The 20,026-nt window shown below is 28.0% G+C and overlaps 2 protein-coding genes across 3 annotated transcripts; one reads left to right on the top strand and one right to left on the bottom strand.

Moving 5' to 3' along the window:
• Window positions 1-646: 646 nt before the first annotated feature.
• Window positions 647-4,289, bottom strand: LOC107169434 (uncharacterized). The gene is made up of 2 exons (XM_015519165.2): window positions 3,506-4,289; window positions 647-1,110 (listed from the first exon to the last, which is right to left on the bottom strand). Exons 1-2 carry the CDS (start codon window positions 3,980-3,982, stop codon window positions 682-684), a joined length of 906 nt encoding a protein of 301 aa, XP_015374651.1. The 5' UTR covers window positions 3,983-4,289; the 3' UTR covers window positions 647-681.
• A 7,662-nt stretch (window positions 4,290-11,951) lies between these two features.
• Window positions 11,952-18,280, top strand: LOC107172388 (eukaryotic initiation factor 4A-III). 2 transcript variants are annotated; one of them, XM_089215864.1, is made up of 10 exons: window positions 11,953-12,297; window positions 12,394-12,596; window positions 14,359-14,491; window positions 14,550-14,683; window positions 16,577-16,665; window positions 16,730-16,868; window positions 16,938-17,053; window positions 17,168-17,275; window positions 17,836-17,963; window positions 18,166-18,280. In XM_089215864.1, exons 1-10 carry the CDS (start codon window positions 12,159-12,161, stop codon window positions 18,180-18,182), a joined length of 1,206 nt encoding a protein of 401 aa, XP_089071990.1. In that variant the 5' UTR covers window positions 11,953-12,158; the 3' UTR covers window positions 18,183-18,280. The 2 variants fall into 2 exon arrangements, with proteins under 2 accessions (XP_089071991.1, XP_089071990.1); XM_089215865.1 differs by lacking the exons at window positions 17,836-17,963; window positions 18,166-18,280 and having other exon boundaries at window positions 11,952-12,297; window positions 17,168-17,279.
• Window positions 18,281-20,026: the final 1,746 nt, after the last annotated feature.

Genomic DNA, 20,026 nt, shown 5'->3' with positions numbered 1-20,026 from the left:
TCTAGGCCACTGACTCCATCATAATTTAAATTTAACACTTTTAACTTACAATAAAACACCAAACAAAGACCAGCCAATATCGGTTCAATTTAATATACTGGTGTTGGGTAATACTAGAACAATAACGCATCAAGGCGGTGGAGGGGAAATAAATGAACCGCCAAAATCATTTTTTTTGCTGATGGTTTTTCCATATGTTTTTGTATTTACCTGTATAGACCTAGAACATCATTCTAAATAAAAAGAAAAGGTTGTTTTGACTTCAAACATTTTGGTGGTGATGTGATATAGTTTTACCAAAACCATGTAAAGCTAAATATTTTTAAAATAATTGCAAAATATAGTAGGTACAAAATAGCTAGACTGGAGGTCATATTTTAGGGCATTATTTAGATTGAGGATGATAAGAGATGACTTAAAATAGTTGAATAAGTATTAATAAATGTTCAAATATGCGTGAAAGCATAGTTATAGGTACCTACTAGAGTTACGACTGCTTCGAGCATTACTCGTTTGTGAAAGAAAGTTAATGGTATTTGTATATATTTTTTATAGTAAGAACATATATTATTATCTAATCAATTTTAAAGGTAAAACGACAAAAACAACATCAATCACAAAAAAATTTATGAGCGTGATTGTGGACGACAATAATCATTGTCATAATCATATCATTACATGTCATTCGAATGACAGACCGATGCCCACCCCATAGCTGTCCAGTATCGCATGGTTCAGGAACATACTCAGTGACACGGCCATCCGATCGCCTAGCCGCTTTTCCCACAGGCTACTGACAATGCCGTTTGTGTCGATGGCTGCCCGAAACACGGACGTGTCGGACAGAATGCGAAACGCCAACCGGGAAGTGACCACTGAGCTGGTAGGGTTCAGGTCGAACATAGTGCCTGTTTGTAGCCAATCGGTGCAATGATGATAGTACGCCAGCTTGAAGGCCCAGTTTGTCATGTTCACTCTTCCACTGGCCAGATAATTTGGCCCGGCATACTTGGCCACCAGATTCGGTCTTAACTGAGATTCATTGAGACCGCAAGTGGTATCATTTTTGAACGCCAGATTTACGCCCAAGGACAGCCGATCCGTGACGGACTGCCAACGAACACGATAACGGTAAATATTAATGAGGGATGAGTCAATTTTTCGATGACAAATGTAGCTAAAATTCTATCCACAATTTAAAAATAATTGTACATACTACAAACCTTATCTAAAAATACATAGATCACGTATACATATTTAACATATTTTATACATTTGCATAATAATTACGTTATATTTAAGGCTCAGATTTATATGTATTTACACAAAAAATAAAATAATGATTGCAACTTATAACAAAATACATTTTAAGTTTTTAAATTCAATTGAGACGATTTTTTGTTTCTATTCTATCGTAAAATCGTTTTATGCATTCGATGTTACCTGCAATAGATTTTTATAAACACATAAATGGTGAACAATGAACACAGATTAAGCCCACGAAATACGCACTACATTTATTATGTTAATCTTATTACGATAAAATATCTGATATTTCAGCCGATAAAATCGTATCCAGAAGTAACTAAAAAATATAATAGTAATAATAATATGTTCTATACGTTGAATGCTCGTTTGACGATAGTTTGTCCGCGTGGAACTTGTGTTATAAGCCACGTCAAAACTCAAAATACGTCCGCTTGACAACAATGACCTGACGAAATTTTACTACAAAAGTCATGTAAGTAGGTACTGTTGGTTTACTTATTGTAAGCTTTCAATCACTCTAAACTCTGAAGAAAACTTGTTAAAACAGTTAAATTGTCTAAATATGTGGGAAAAATTGAATAATTTTGATATATGTAAAAACAAATTATTCATGACAAAATATATAAAAACATGTAAAATCAAACATAACTCATTTTATGAGCATGACTTTCTGGAATAAGTTTATCATTTTATGGTAAAAATATGTATTTACATATAAATCCGAGCTCTAATTATTTCCTACTAGCAAGGTTGGCAGTATCAAAGATATAATTGTATAATAGGTATAGTATCTTGTATAATATTATCATGATACATTTTATTCTAGTATCATGAATCTTTTTTCCAAAATAGGTACAAGATACTATTATTGTAAACATTTGTTCTGTAACCTAACCAAGACATTTTTACGAAAAATTGTCCTGGTGCAACGAGCCGAATTTGACGATAACGTAAAAATGAATTACATATATTCTTATAATTTGTAAGATAATTTGAAAAACATAAAATTAAATTAAGGTACCTATATTATGGCCGTATGCACGTATACGATATGCATATTATATTATGCAGTCTTAAAGATAAGCACTAAATTAAAATTTTCGTTCTTATAAAATATTAATCTGCTACCTATACCCCGTTTATAGGTATTTCCACATAAAATAGAAAATAATATCAAAAGTAAAGATATTTATGTAGAATTTATATAATTTATTAATATGGTAAGTTAGAAAGTGTTATGCCTAATTATCATTGAATTGAATATTTAAATTGTCAACATTATATTGAAAAAACGAAGAAAATTACATAATGATATACGGAATTGAATATCGTTGTAAGATTATAAAATATTTTAAACACTAGGTATCTATCATTATGTATAAAAATATACTAATAGCATCATCACATGAAATGAATTTTACAAACAATATGAACTATGGGCCATAAAAGAGATAGCATTTTTAAAGGGCTACGAAGTGCCTAGTTCAGCTAGTTTAATATAATAATTATGACTATAAAACTATTAATATTTATATATAGAAAGTATTGAGTGAATTGTGTATGGACATTTTACATTTAATAGTTAATTAAATTCGATTGTAAGTATAAAAGTATCTTGTATCTTGATACTTTTTTTAGTATCTTACCCAACCCTGCCTACTAGTTGTATTATAGAACTACTCCCGATGAAAAATGAATACGTCATAACATCATAATAAAAAAATTGCATAATATCGTAACGAAAATATTTAAAAAAATAGTTAAAATGGGAAAAATAATATGTACAATAGTTTTTACTATATAAGGTAAAAAGTAGTGTTGTTTTTATTCCAGAATACAGTTTGACAACGTCGCACGGGTTTAACACATTTTTATTAAAATTATTTAATATATTACAATATTTTTAGTATAATTGCGGACAACGATGAGGTTATTGAAATTAAAGTGAGAACCGTTACTCAAGAAGACCCCTTGTTATAACTGATATTGACAGGAGCCAACTAGTATTTTGCTATGATTTTAAAAATTAAAAAATATTTATATATTTTCATTATTTAGTGACATCACACAAAGACAAACTTTGTAACAAACAATACCCTGTATACTTAACCCTTTAAAAATGATTTATTTATTCGTAGACTTAAAATTATATGTCTTCATATACATAAACAGAGTTTTATACTATGTATATATTTAGATACCTACAATAGCATAATACGTATGATTATAAGTTTACTTGCAAGATTTGAAAGGCGCATTGCTTGAACAGTAGATCGATGCATAAGGACAGAGTCCTGGTCGGAAACCAGTAGTCTAAGTTGACCTGTACTTTGACCGGACGGGTCCATGCGCACACCTGTCCAGTCAAGGACGCGTCCAGCCAGTTCTCACCGGTTTCCAATCGGCTGATCGCCTCGAAGTTCCACTTTCCCGACTTGGGGTTCAGGTCGGTCATAGCGGACGCTTTCAGACCATCCCTCTGCGCCATTTCGTACAAACCCGACACCCAGAGGCCGCTTGGCTTGGGACCGTTCGTGTCCAGCTTTAACATCATCGTAACTGGCCAACTCAGCTTTTCGGCTTTGGTCAGCATGTGGATCCGGCAGCCCGTGAATGGAATTGGCATCAGGCTATTAACGGACCGGAAAACATCGCGCACAAGACCCGTCGGTGGGGATTGGTTCACATCGCAATCGTCGGTATCCGTGGTCATGATGACGTTTGGAGCCGTGCACAGTGTGGTCTGCCTGAAACTTACCTCTATTCAATGTGATATAAAATATGTGGCTGACCTTTGTAAACGCGTCAAAGGCCACTGCTGCATGATATATTGTACAATATTAAGTGCCAGTCATTGAACTACGCCTATCCTGCAAATCTGGCCGTATCGTGCTGCGGTCACGATTATATAATATGGTTGTCCCAGCGATTATTGACGATGGAGTGAAGAACAATATTCTAGGATTAAAATATCTGTTCACTTATGTCTACTTGTTATTATTGTTGTACATCACACAACAAACAAGTATTTATAACCGTTTATAAATATATATTAAATATTGTACGCGTTTTTTACCTATACTAAGATGTAAGCGGAAATTATTTAATCGATAAACATACCCAACAAGGTACTATTGTCGCCATAGTAGCGATTGTGTGATTATGCAAGTAACGTTAAATGTAAATATTATAAACCAACCGTCGAGGAAATAAAATGGAGGCGAAATTATTTCTTTTCCTATGAATAACGAAAATATCAATACTCATATCATCCACACAACTTCACTTTGTTAAACATAAACATAAAATACAAAAGCCACTAAACTTAAAAATGTATGTCCCACAAGAGAGATTCAACGACATAAATCAATTTTAATTTTCTTAGAACTACAAAATGCTGTTACAATTTTTCTTGAAACCATTTCTTCGTGGCAAGACAAAACTACTTGTTCTACAGCATTACAGCTATTATCCACAATTCAGAATGTTGAATTCCAGATATCCCTCCGTACTACTGCCAAGGTCTTTGGAATAACTTCTCCCTTAAGGCGTTTATTACAAACAGAAAATCTAGACTTATCAACTGCAATGATTCTCGCAACAAACATTGAAGAAATGTTAATTAAAATGCGTAATGATAGTGAAAAATAATTTAATTATATTTTCAATGATGTTCAAAATATATGTTCTGATGGGATGTTGATGTTAAAATTCCACGAAAAGTTGGCAGGCAAGTACACCGTAGTAATATTGAAACAGATTCACCTGAAGTATATTTTCGTGTTTCAATATTCATTCCATTTTTAGATTTTTTTATTACCCAAATTCAAAGACTTTTGTTAGATCATATACAAATTTTGTCAAGTTTTCACTGTCTCTTGCAATCAAAAATAAATAATTAAGAATTCAAAAAACAATTTGAGACTGACATTGTACATTTAGTACGTCGTTTTGAAAAAATCGTTAACTGCATTGAACAACAAATTATCAGAGAACTTAGATTATGGTGGAATTATGTAAACCAAATGAATGACAATCTTAATAATACCCATTCAGCTTTACTTGTATGTGATGCAAAAATATTTCCAATTATACGAAAACTTTTAATTATTCTTGTTACTCTACCAGTAACAACGACCACACCAGAGAGGACTTTTTCGACTCTTCGTCGTATCAAAACCTATCTACGAAATGCAACCGGAATATCTCGCTTAAATGGATTAGCAATGGTAAATATTCATCGGGATATTGAAATCTCAACAGACGCAGTACTAGATGAATTATCAAAATCATCGAGACGAATTAATATTAAGTTATTATTTAATAGGTTAGTGTTTTTAGTCCATAAAATATACATAGTCTTTAAATATAAGAAGAATACAATTGTATAAAGATTTTTTTTTAATATATATGTATATAAAATATGGTAACCCCCCCCCCCCCCCCCCATTAAAGAATTCTGCGTACGCCACTGTTTGTAGTTAAAAATGTATAGCATTTAGAATATTTGTACTTGCAGCCTAAGCATTGCAAATTCAATACAACGTTCTATGCCCGCTTTTTTAAATAACAAAATAACCATTGTAAAATAGTATATGACGTATTATGTATTTTACACCGAAGAAATAATAAATGATAAATTGTGAGGGAATAAACTGTTTTTCGTATACATTATTTTTATTCAGATAATTTATAGTTATTTCTTTTAGTATCTCTTATTTTAAAGTTAATTTTGAATTTTCGCAATAACTACTGTTTGCCGGACACCTTTTTTCACCCAAATTACGTGTTTTAGTATGCTTATGTGCTTGACCTTACCCGAGACTAGGTCAATTCAATAGTAAAAACTGTACTAAAATTCACCGAGCACCTACTTCTCGAGACGTGTACGTAAATGAAAAATTGGGGTTCAATTTTAAAATGTATATTATATAGATTATTCAAATAATAAATCGATGTGACGCAGTGCTCTTCTGGAGAGTTAGATATTTAGATTTAAGAATGCTTTCTTGGCAAAGCTAGGCATTTTCTAACTTGACTAGTTAATATGATATTTGACCATTAAATTTTGTTCGACATATTTTTAATTGCTTCACAATATGATGTAGCTAATGTTGCCAGAATAGCCAGATAAGTCACTTTTATATCAAATGTTTTAAAACTTTTACAGTCATCGAATTTTAGATTTTAAATTGTTTAAATTGTGTGTACCTAATGTATATATTTTTGTTTATTGTTGTACAAATTATTATAAAAATAATATAATTAATATAAATAAATATAATATTAATAATAATATAAATTAATATTTAAATAATATATTATAATAAAATATAATTATTATAAAAATTAAAACTAACCAAGACAGTCTGTGTCATTGTCAAATGCTCCGGCACAATTGATGTATACTAATAAAAAGTAATATACCTTTTTTATAGCGCAATAGATGTATACTATACAGCCATACAGGTAGTGTCCCAAATCCGGCACAATTGACGAACACCGAAAATTCATGTTTTTCTGTCATTTTTATTTTGTTTTTCTCGAATTTTTTGAAAACTGTTGGAAAATTTTTAATTTTTAATTTATAATGCACCAAGGATATTCACTTTTACATCGGAAACCACCCCCAAAGTTTGAAATTGAAGCATTAATTCGACTAGTTATGCTGTACACAGGCACACACAAAAAAAAAGGCGGGTAAGTCGTGGATGTCGCTCTGCTGTACAGTAGGTTACAAGAGGGTTACTGTAATGGATGGAATTAAATTTGAATCCAATGATATTATATATCATTGTATACGAAAAACGATTCTGAGCGAAGACGGTTTATCTGTCTAGGATATATTATAGATAATTAAACATTTTCGAATCTTAGATTTAAAAAGAAAAATTTTTATGAATTTCTAGTTTGAAATAATTTGCGAATTTTCGTGATTTTTACGTATGTTGTCAAAATTAAAATTTAAATGCTTTTACGTATGTTGTCAAAATTCAAACTTTGAATCCTTGTAAAAAAAAATTGTGGCTATGAATTTATTTTATTTTGTAACTGCTATTGTAAAAATATGTTAGGAGCCTTGTATTAAATTTTCAAGCTTTTCTACCGAACAAATAAATTTATATCGATATTTATAGAAAAAAAAACTAAAAAAGTTGAAAAATTAAAATGTCAGTAAACAGCTCAAATCAAATTTAAATATTTTGAAAATTTTTATCAAATATAGAATATTCCTATATAAACATTCAGTGAAAATTTCAAGTATCTGCAATCATTTGTTTTAGAGTTACACCAAAATAAAGAAATCGCTAAAAGTGAAAATCCAATGTTGTAAAAATTTAAATTTCAAATGCTCATAGAAATTTAATTTGAATTTCCGGTGGACTTTTTATTTGTGATAAAGATTGAAAAACTTTTAAGGAATCTTGCATTAAATTTTCAAATCTTAGATATAAAAAGGAAATTTTTTATGAATTTCTAGCTTAAAATATTTTGTGAATTTTGTGATTTTTACGTATTTTGTCAAAATTCAAACTTTGAATGCTTATAAAAAAAAATTGTGACTATGAATTTATTTTATTTTTCAACTGCTATTGTAACAATATGTTAAGAGCCTTGTATTATTATAATTTTCAAGCTTTTCTGCCTAACAAATACATTTTTTTTATCGATATTATTTTTAAAAAAACTAATAATGATCGAAAATTTCAAATGCCTATGAATAGTTAAACTTAAGTCAAAAATTTTTGAAAATTGCGTAGTTTATAGAATATACTTATATAAATATTCGGTGAAAATTTCATGTACTATATTCATTTGTTTTAAAGTTACATCAAAAACCAAAATCGATTTTGTCGAAAAATGAGTGTGCGTAAAATTTCCCGTTTTTCCCTTAATTTTTAGTTTGTTTTTCTCGATTATTTAGAAAAGTATTGAGAATTTTTTACTTTTGACCCCCCAAAGTACCAACTAAATTCACTTTCTGATCGAACGAGGTACTGAAGTCAAAAATCGAAGCATTTTTACTGCCCCAAAACGTGATGACTGATGACAGACACACAAAAAAAAAAACACACATATCATGGTAAAATCAATACATTCATCGCTCCGCTCAGAATCTAAAACACACATCATTGTAAAATCAATACATTCATCACTTCCTTCAGAATCTAAAAGACAACAGAAAAAAATGTTTAGATTTAAAAAACAATTTTAAACTATAGATGTATGTCAATTTTACTAGGTTATGTAGGAAAAATAAATTATATTTTAAAATTGAATGTATGTGTTTAAAATAAAAATACTTTCATATTTTTTTTAAAAGTAAACATATTTTTTAAGCCTTATTGAATACAAAAATCAAAAATGTGTTTCCTACATAACCTAGAAAATTTGATGATGAGCTCATACATATTTTTAAAATTATAATCGGACATCGGGAAGTACATAAACTAATCTTCTGCTTATTGGTCTAAAACTACAAAAAATACGGTGTGCTCCAACAGCCTTAATATTGCATATTTAGTACTTTTTGAATTTTTTGAAAAATACATTAATTCTTGACTTTTTATTTCTAATCAATTCCCATTTCATTGATTTTGGCCTGTATATACAATTAAGAGCGTTTTCAAAAGAAATACAAAAATTATACCTCAAGTATAAAACAAGTATTCCCTAGCAGTTACAGTACCTATATACCTAGTGCTCATGTCGAGAGACTTTTTAGTACAGGTGGCTATTTGATGAAAAGTGTGGATCTCATAAGAATTTTGGAATGGCACTTATATTAAAATTCAATAAATATTTTTATGAATAAAATATTATTACTATTTACTACTGCTAATATAATTGTATAATATACCTATAGGCTATATTTTTTATTATAACTTAAGTTCTAATAAAGTAACAACTGAAATTATTTATTAAATCAAGAATGTGTTTAATTTAATTTTTCAATCATCATCAATCAATGAAGTTAGATAACTTATTGTTTACATTTTAAAATAAACTAACTTCTAACTTATACTCTAGCATAAGTTACCATTTTCAACAATCTAACTTCTAAGTTTGAAATTTGGAAAATTTCAGAGACTAACTTATCTTCTAACTTAGTTAGTTTTTATATTAAAGTAACTTAATTTGAAATAGTTGAAAAAATTACTTACTTGCCCAGTTTTGTTTCTTGGATACCAAGCTATGTAGGAATCCAAAGAAATTAATTATCATTTGATAATAGGTCTAGATTATTGAGGAGCAGGGGGCCATAGACATGGGCCCACCACGGAAATCAGACAATAGTGAGCCCCTATAGCAAACTAACCTAACCTACTAAATACAAAAGCAAGTAAACATTTTGTGTAAAAATATTATGCTGTGAGTACTTAAAAAATAATGAAATGTAAATTTTCTTTGTCTATCTCTAATGAAATTTTATTTATGGGTTAGGTACCAATATTTTGATCATTTTTATTGATCCTTAATTTTTTTTACGGCCTGGGTCCAAAATTATATTATTCCAGGTTTGATCAAATACCTATGCTAAACAAACTATTACCTACCTCCCTTAATATCCATTTTTTTTTTTTTTTTTTTTGATTAATTATATTTATATGCTCATTACTATGAGCATATATATTTATATAAGTAATTATATATTCTATGTAAATCAATGTTTAAACTCAAAGGTCTTATAATTAAGTTATGAGTCAATTTATTTGTATCATAATAAATTTGTATAACCTAGTTTAATAAATAATATTATACGCCTGTCAAATTTAAATAATTCACAGCTAGTATTGTAAAAAATATTATATGAAATATAAATAATATAATATAATTGAATGTTAAAACTATATGTCTATATGGTACTAAAAACAAAATTTAATTAATGCCACATCTATTGAGTGAGTTAGATCTTGGAATTTATACCTATTATGCAAATAAATAATAAATAATGATTTGAGTCAGGATATTGATGAGTGATGACCTAAAAAACACATAAAAATTCCTTAAAAACTTGTTTATCGCATTTTTCCATAGAATTTATAAATGTAATACTCGATAAGTGTAACGTTTGAAAGGCGTGTATGATTGGCGTATGTTTGAAAGAGCACTTATTTATCAATATTATATTGACAATATATAACATCCAAAATCTCTAACAGTAAATCCAAATCTAAAGTTAAATTTTAAATAACTTAAATTGTTTCCAAACTTGGGTTTAACACTTGCTCTAATTTAAAATTTGAGAAAAATGTCCCAAATTGTATAAAAACTACACAAAAATGACCTAAAAGATTAAAAAATTTTGACTTGAAAATGTTGAAATATGACGTTATAAAATAAAAATTTATTTATAGCTAAAATACTTAAAAATGCAAAATAAAATTAAAATATTCTGCATCAAGGGAGCATGAAACTAATTTTTAGCTAGGATAGCATTGTATAGAATCAAATGAAAAAAAATTCAAAAGTCATCATTTCATTAACTTCCTAACTTTAATAATGATAATAATGTAATGGTAGTGTAAACAATTTTGATATATTTTATATTGTAGTAATTGATATATCACCATTTAATTGATGATGTTTATATTTATTATTAATGATAATTATACATGAATAATCATAATTTCCTATCGCAAACATAAGCTGCATAAACTTATATGAGGTAAATTAATCAATTCTGAAATCTGTTATCAAGAAAAACACCTGAACTGTAATATTTATTTATTTTTTCAAACAAAAAAAGTACTTATACATACTTATAAAATGGAGATATTATTATTATAGAATCTATAATAGATAAATATCTTATAAAATAATAATATAATAATAATAAAATGTATACGTAAAATCGTACATCAATATACTAATTACTAAATATATACTAGGTACCTATGCAATAATTATTTTAAAATAGACAAAATTATTCTAATTTGATATATAGGATGAGTAATACAATCCACCTCAAAAATCCATTACTATTGTTACTACCGAATACCTACAATTGTGACTCAACAATTTATTTAATGCTTATTACTCAACAGTAATTTATTTAAATAGATAAGAAAAATTAAATTTTATGAAATGATTTACAATATAATTTCAAACAATAAAAACTTACCTACTTATGTAATTCAATATCAAAATGTTTATATAATTTCAAAAAAAAAAAAATAACAATATAGTTGTTAGCAAAAATTTAAAATATAATATTTAAATAAAAGTAAAAATAAAAATCATGATTTTAAAATTTAAAAAAATATATTCTATGAAAATATTTTTTTAAATGTAATTAGCTTGAAATTATTGAAACGGTTTCTGTTGTAAAACATCTTTAATTTTATTGATTTGCCTAGGAAGTCAAGATACTCATTATGGTAATACTGGATTTTTAGAATAAACTTTATATCTACAGTATCATAATGATTCGTTTCAATAAATAGTAATAATATTTTGTATTTCTAAGAAACTGTAGTTAGCTTCTAGACTTCCAGTAGTTACACACTATTTTCACATTTTCTTAATATCATACATATTATATTTGAATTTCAAACTTTTGGCGGCAAATAGTTTGGTATAAAAGCCATCGGACTTTCTAACCGGTAACCTGGTATAGTCTTTGTTAGCTGTTATCACCTTGAACACACGCTAAAATGTTGTTGTTAACAATACCTCATTTTCCCGTCACGGCGTCACCGCTCGCTGGACGCTTAGCAATTGATTGTAATAATTGTCATTGTATGAGTTTAGAACTGTCTCTACTCTCTAACGATTTTTGACTTTTGTTGACGATTCGATCATTTTTACATTGTTTTCTTAGTAGATGACTGGTTGTTAACAATTTTTATTCGTGAATATAGTTATTAAATACTATAACTTACAAAATGGCCGTCAGACGTACAGGACTACTTACCGAAGATTTATCGCACGTCGAGTTTGAAACCAGTGAAGATGTCGAAGTACTGACGACGTTCGATAATATGAAACTTCGGGAAGACTTGGTTCGTGGGATATACTCGTACGGTAAGTGAATTTTTTCCAATCATGGTCATTGCGCATTGCCATTGTAATGTAATTTCTATTGTAAAGGTTCTATATTGTTGAATTGTGTTCTTTCAGGTTTTGAACGCCCATCAGCTATCCAACAAAGAGCCATCAAGCCAATGATCAAAGGACGCGATGTCATTGCCCAGGCTCAATCAGGAACTGGTAAAACGGCTACATTTTCTATCGCAATGTTACAATCTATAGACACTCAGTTAAGAGATACACAAGTGTTATGTTTGTCGCCAACTCGAGAACTTGCTGTACAAATCCAAAAGGTATCAATTATATATTTTTCATTTTTAAACATAAAATTTGTGCTTATGGTATTCTATTAAATATGGCTTTACAAACCATATCATACACAGAAAATATAGCGTTGATAGTCATAGGTAAAACTGGTATATGACTTTTTTAAATATTAATTATAGAAAATGACTTAAGAAAATAGATCCTATTTGGAAACCTAGAATTTCACCTCCATGTTATAGAAATTATTTTTTGTTATTTGGCTAACCTATCCTCTCAAAAGTATCAACTAGACCCTGGATGGCAAATGCCGATTTTTTAATTACTTCAATGTAACAATTTATCATACAATATAAGAGGATGTCTCGCTTGCATGTGTTGTTCCTGTCTTACAAACAAACAACATAACAATAACTGTTTTGTTCAGTGTAAAACTCCTGCTGTAATCCAAGCTAAGCGACCAAATTTACTGTACGACATTGTTTTTGTTTTTTCAATATCAAAAATGCATACAAAGTTTTTATTGATTACAATTAATTATTTAAAATTTTAATAACTTCTTTATATTTGTGAATCAAATAAACATAATTTAATCAATATCTAATAATATAAATATAAAATTAGAAGTCAAAATATTATAATACCAGCAGAAGAAACGGCAAATGTAGTAATCATTTTGTTTAGATAGGTTTAAGTAGGCCTTATACACTATGTACTTAGTACATTATAGGATTTCCCTTCTTATAGTAACTTTAAAAATAATTTCTTAACTATGTGGGCTACTAAAATCAAAAACAAACCAACTATAAACTCTTTTTATGAGATTATTATAGGTTAGGTAATATATGATGAATATTTTAATAATTTATGTAATCATAATATATATCTCCTACTATAGGTATTTTCGTGTTCAGTTAATTTGTTTTATTGTTTTCTCTTTTTTCTCTACTGTTAAGTTTGTTTATATAATTCTAGTACAATTAGTAAATTAATATATTGCTTTATATTTCTTTAATGAGTATTTTCCTTAGTTAAACTAAAAAAAATGTTAAATTGTCCTGAGAATAATAAATAAATAAATAATTATTAGTATCATATCAATATAAATAATATAATGCAATTTACAGACATAACTAATTAAATTTTCTGTTTAAAATAAGGACACTGTCTTAATTAATTAAATTTTTTTATTTAAAAAAATCATCTTTTTATACCTCATTTAATACAATTGAAATATATTCAAATTTTAAAATCCTGATTTGTATGCAGTTCAGTAGGTATAAGAAATGCCGATAATTGGTTTAGAAAATAATGAGTGTTTGTAGTGCATTTTTTTTTTCAGAATTTTGTATATTTCGATATATTTATTTTTTTATGTAAATGAAACAGTATATACTAGAGTATGTAACTTTAAATAAGATTATATTTTCATATATTTCTTAAAAAATTGAGGCGCATCATCATAACACATTTATATTTTTTATCCACATTTTTTATTTTTTTATGCATTAATATTTAATACATATTTATTTTAATAATTTTTATTGCATACAAATGTAGACTTTAATCATAATAACAAAGTTGACTTGGGTATTTTTGTTTAAAATCATCATTCATCATAATTGTTATTGAACAACTTATTTTTAATTATTATCTTACAAAATATGTTAATTGTACTATTTATTCATTATACCTAATTAATTGTTTTCTTTATTTAAATATAAAAATAATAATTCTGGATAAGTTTGAATTGCTAATTTTTAATTTAACATAAAACTTAATATATTTTAGGTGGTTCTAGCATTGGGTGATTATCTTAATGTTCAATGTCATGCATGCATTGGTGGCACTAACCTTGGAGAAGACTTAAGAAAATTGGACTTTGGGCAACATATTGTTTCTGGTACTCCTGGACGTGTGTTTGGTATGTAATAATGATTTTATTCTTGAATTCTCGTTAATTTATTAAAATGTTTTAACAGATATGATTAGACGCAAAGCATTACGTACTCGCAATATTAAAACATTGGTGTTGGACGAAGCTGATGAAATGTTAAATAAAGGATTCAAAGAACAAATATATGATGTTTATCGTTTCTTGCCACCTGCTACTCAAGTATGATTAAATTATTATTATCTATTTTTAATAATGTAGTTGTATATTTTTTGATTTTATGCTGTTCAAATAATCTTAAACTAAAACTAAAATTTTTAATTTAAAACTTTTAAATGATTATTACCTTAACTATAATTTTCGAATCGATTTAAGTCCTAATTTTTATAATTTATTGTAATTAACAATATCAGCTCGTGTGGTTCACTTAAGAAGCTGCACAAACCTACCTATGTAGTATGTAGGCTGGTAAAAAAATATAAATTTTGGTATAGGTACATACTACAAATTAAGCTATACCAGATATAAAACGAATATATGATAAGTGATAGCAGCACCTTTCCTAAGATAACTTTTACTAATTAAATATTTGTGTTTTATATGAGATCAGTTCTTTTTTCTCCTGGGATCCCAGTACAATGCTATTTAAGTGCTATAGTCACCAGTCCTGTAAAGTATTTGAGTAAAAGTATTCAAATACTTTTTTAAGTATTGAATAACTTTTTAAATACTTTCAGCATAAAGTATTTTGAATGGTATTTTAAATACTTTTTTTTGTATTGAGTACTTATTTGTACTGAATACTTTGGTTTTTTTCCGAACAATTTATTTTTATTCGAAATATTTGGCTGAAAAAATATTATTGCCAACTACAATAATTGAATAATAGTTTTATTTAATATTCTGTCTCTGTGTTTCAGTGTTTGTCAAAAAACTCGAAACCCAAAGGTTTCTAAAAATAGATATTTAATAATAATATTTCCTTTTGCATTATTAGATAACTACTAACTAGATAAGTAACTGTTGATAAATGATAATATCTCATACAATGCCTGCCTTAATGGTTATGCAGGATAACGGGAATAATATACATTTTTCCACTATATAGCTGCAAGCCTCCAACGTTTTATACTTTTATTTATAAATTTAAAGACTAGTGTATGCAGTATGCACTAATGTGTAGTAGTTCGTACTGTTCGTAGACCACTGTTCGTTGATCATTTCATTTCAAGTAAAAACAACAAGTATTTGAAAAGTATTGCAAATACTTTAAAAAAGTATTTGAGTAGTATTTGAAATACTATACAACTGAAGTATTTGAGTAGTATTTTAAATACTTAAAAAAAAATGTATTTGAGTATTTACTCAAATACTTTTTAAAAGTATTTTTTACAGGTCTGATAGTCACGGACTTGAAAAATGAGTGTTGACCTTTATGCACCAATTGGCAGTTTTTTGATAATGGTTGTCAAATCACTGCACATACCATTTTATACACTTAATGGCAATACAATGTTAAGAACCAAATTGTTATAATGGAGATTATGATTTGGGCCATGGAGGGCCAGCGCTCATTTTTCATGTCTGAACTAAGGTATCTTGCCACAATATGAAATGTTTCAGAGCCTAAAAAATATTATTGATGAGACACATTGTTATTTATCTTGCATATCTTGGTCCTTGGATTCATGATACATATCCTAAATAGTGTAATTATCTAAATTTAATTCTGGCAATTTTTAGCTAATGTTGATGGTGTGTTATAGTTTTAACAATCAATGTGACGTTGTGGCGTGATAAAAATAGGTTCAATGCACAAATTAAATTTGCTTCCAATGACCATAATATATTACTAACTGGCGACATGTTGATGTATGTAACTTATTTTTGTATGGCCACCACCCCATAAGTGAATTGTTTAATTGACACATCTTTTCACAAAACTACAAACCATTTTACACAATTACCGATTATAATTTATTTTACTAGAGGAATCTAAAAATTTTTATTACATTTTTTTGTGTGGTTCACATGCTCCTGAGGCTCGTGTGCACCATAGTAGGAGCTATCACTGGTAGCTAATTAACCAACTAAATATTTTTTATAATTTTATAGGTTATTCTTATATCAGCCACGTTACCGCATGAAATTTTGGAAATGACAAACAAATTTATGACCGATCCAATAAGAATCTTAGTAAAACGGTTTGTCAATATTTGACTAGTAATGTGTTGTTTTAAATTTTTAACTTATTAATACCTTTTACAGTGATGAATTGACACTTGAGGGAATTAAACAGTTCTTTGTAGCTGTTGAACGCGAAGAATGGAAATTCGACACTTTGTGTGACTTATATGATACACTAACTATAACTCAAGCAGTTATTTTCTGCAGTACTAAGAGGAAGGTTAGTCATTGATCATTAAAATAAGATAAAAATGTGAATCATAAGAAACCAAAATATTATATTGCTTAGGTGGACTGGTTGACAGAAAAAATGAGGGAGTCAAATTTCACAGTAAGTTCAATGCATGGAGACATGCCACAGAAAGAAAGGGATGCTATTATGAAAGAATTTCGCGCTGGTCAAACGTAAGTGTTTCAAGTATATCTTTATATTTTTGAGAATATTTAAATTTACTTAATAATTTATTACAACAAAGATATCACAAATTGTTCTCATATCTCATTAATATGTATATACAGGAGAGTTTTGATTACAACAGATATTTGGGCTCGTGGAATTGATGTTCAACAGGTTTCTTTGGTTATAAATTATGATTTGCCAAACAACCGTGAATTGTATATACACAGGTAATATAATTTTTTTGTGAACTTTAAATCTATTTATCTATATATATATATGTATATCTGTCTGTCTGTTTGTTCTTTATGCATTCCTAAACTGCTGGACCGATTGTGACAAACTTTGGTACAGAGTTATATTAGAGTTATTAGACCTATGGGAAGAAGATAGGCTAAATTAAAAGTGATAGGCCCAAATATCATTCAATCAAATATTTGAATTGTCAGACTGTTCTTGATAAAACTAATAAAATTACATAACGATAAACTAAATTGAATATTGTTGTAAGTTTATTACTTAGTATATTTCAATCGTTATCTATCTATAAGTATAAAAGTATACTACTAGCAAAATCATAGGAAACTAATTTAACATACAGTTTAAGACATATAAAAGATAGGAATTTTAATGGACTACGAAGTGCACGGGTTCAACTAGTACAAAATATAATAAAAATCTATACCAGCGTATCTCCCCCTCCGCCATTTTAATTGTTGTATAACATAATTTACTGAGTTTAATTATTCAAATTTGTTAAGATTTGAAATAACAATTATTTCATTTTTAGAATTGGCCGTTCTGGAAGATTTGGGCGCAAAGGTGTTGCAATAAATTTTGTTAAAAGCGATGACATAAGAATCTTACGTGATATTGAACAATATTACTCCACACAAATTGATGAAATGCCCATGAATGGTAAAGCTAACAAATAGTTATTGATTTAATTATGATAAATATTATATTATGTTGTAAAATTAACAGTAATAGCTTAAAATTTTATGTGCATAACTTAGTTTTTATTCTGTATAAAAACTATATTAATTATTAAAGTATATAACAAAATTGTCTTGAATATATAGTATGAAGTTTATACTAAAATATTGTTTTTATTTTGCAGTTGCTGATTTGATATGAAGACATCGAAAAAAAATGTAGCGTTAAAACTTTTTCAATAACATTTAAACTTTTTATTACATTATAATTATTAATTAAATATTCACTTAAGAATGAGATTTTGTGTTTTAATTTTTAGAACTAACAATGAGATATAATAAAACATATAATTAGATTTCTGTCTTTTTAGAGACTTACTTTCTACCCATGTGTTAAATGAAACATTTTTCACATGACCTATAAGCTGCACCACATGTTGGCCCTATAGTCAATTCGGTAGAACTTATAGGTTTTAATACACACAGTGGTTTATGAAAATCATAAATTTATATGTAAAGGGAAAAGAGATATTTTAAACAATACAAATAATAATAAGATAATTTTAAGATAATCATGGGGCTATATTTACACAGGCAATAAGATTGCATAGTAATAATAAAATAATATAAAAATTGTTTTCTACGATTAACAAAACTACGGCTACGACAGGCTGTTATCGAGCAAGTTAACCCATCATCATACATTAATATGTCACTTATATATTGTATACCAAACTGACCCACAGCTCCGCATTATGGTTACCCGGGCATAGCTCAAGAAAATCGTAGTATTAGGAAATAATGACTAGGTGTCATCTTGTGGTGAACTTTTGTACATTAATTTAATATGGATAAACAGGCTGCCCTGCCCATACACACCTGCAGACGCTACAAAAGCTCTGACGGTGCCGGGTGCTGTTGGCTGCGACGCACCAACACCGAACACTTTGTTATGAGGTGGCTAGGGGACAAGTATTACATAAAAATGTCGTTTTCATTACAATATTTAATTAGCGCATGCATCTTACGTAATAAATAATAGAGATTATTGACAAAATATTAATTATATAGTGGATTTGGCAAGTGAGACAATAATGATGATGGGTATTATTTTAGTTAAAATAGCCTTCAAAAGTCTGTGACGTTGTATGATATTTACCAAGTATATTCCTAATGTAAATTTTTTATAATTAAGATTTGCAATGTAACACACCTTATTTTTCATTGTTAAAAATTTTACGGAATAAAAATCTTTTCATTGACTATTAAAAACAATAATGTTGTTAATTATGAGTATTTAGTATAAAAGCAATCACATTAAATAGGACGAAATAAGGAGTAATATACTAATATCATACTAGCTTGAATATTTTGAGTAAATTTTTTTACCTTCCAAAGCAACAATAATTGGTTTACCCAAAATGAATATCTGATTGATAATCTCATTTCTCGATTCTTAATTTATATGTCTCATAATATGTTATAAAGTACTTTTGCTGTTACATATTTAAACATTGTTGAATTTGAATTAATTGTAAAATATAACCTAACTGTTTAAATAACATTTAACTGATGATATATGTATTATACTTAAACTTAATCAAATTCCTGAAATAAATGATAAATTAATATCTTACATTGCGGTCCTAGCACTGTATAAGTATTAAGTATAATAGTGTATATCAAATACACCATAGACAATTTTTACCATTATACATAATAGGCTAAAAGATTAAGGATTTATAATTTATGTAATTATGTTATAATTTATGTTTTATAATCAACTTTATTCTTCAGAAGTTGGGACACCCATCATGGAACCACCACCGCCGCCGACCAATTAAAATAACTTACTGATGGTTGCGGCGCCACTAACAGTCAGAAACTCAGAACCGACTGAACCTATTTAATTAGCTGTTTGTCAAAAAAATACTGTTTGCATTGTTAAAAATAAATAATATATTATGTTTAGTTAAATTATTATTATGAACTATAATGTACTATACCTATATTTAAGATAATAATAATAATTTCTTATTATTAAGA

The sequence above is a fragment of the Diuraphis noxia genome, unplaced genomic scaffold, assembly GCF_037042655.1.
Source record: "Diuraphis noxia isolate RWA-SAM2 unplaced genomic scaffold, SU_Dnox_SAM2 contig0001, whole genome shotgun sequence".
Classification (NCBI taxonomy): Eukaryota; Metazoa; Arthropoda; class Insecta; order Hemiptera; family Aphididae; genus Diuraphis; species Diuraphis noxia.
This window is presented reverse-complemented; position numbering and strand designations above follow the sequence as displayed.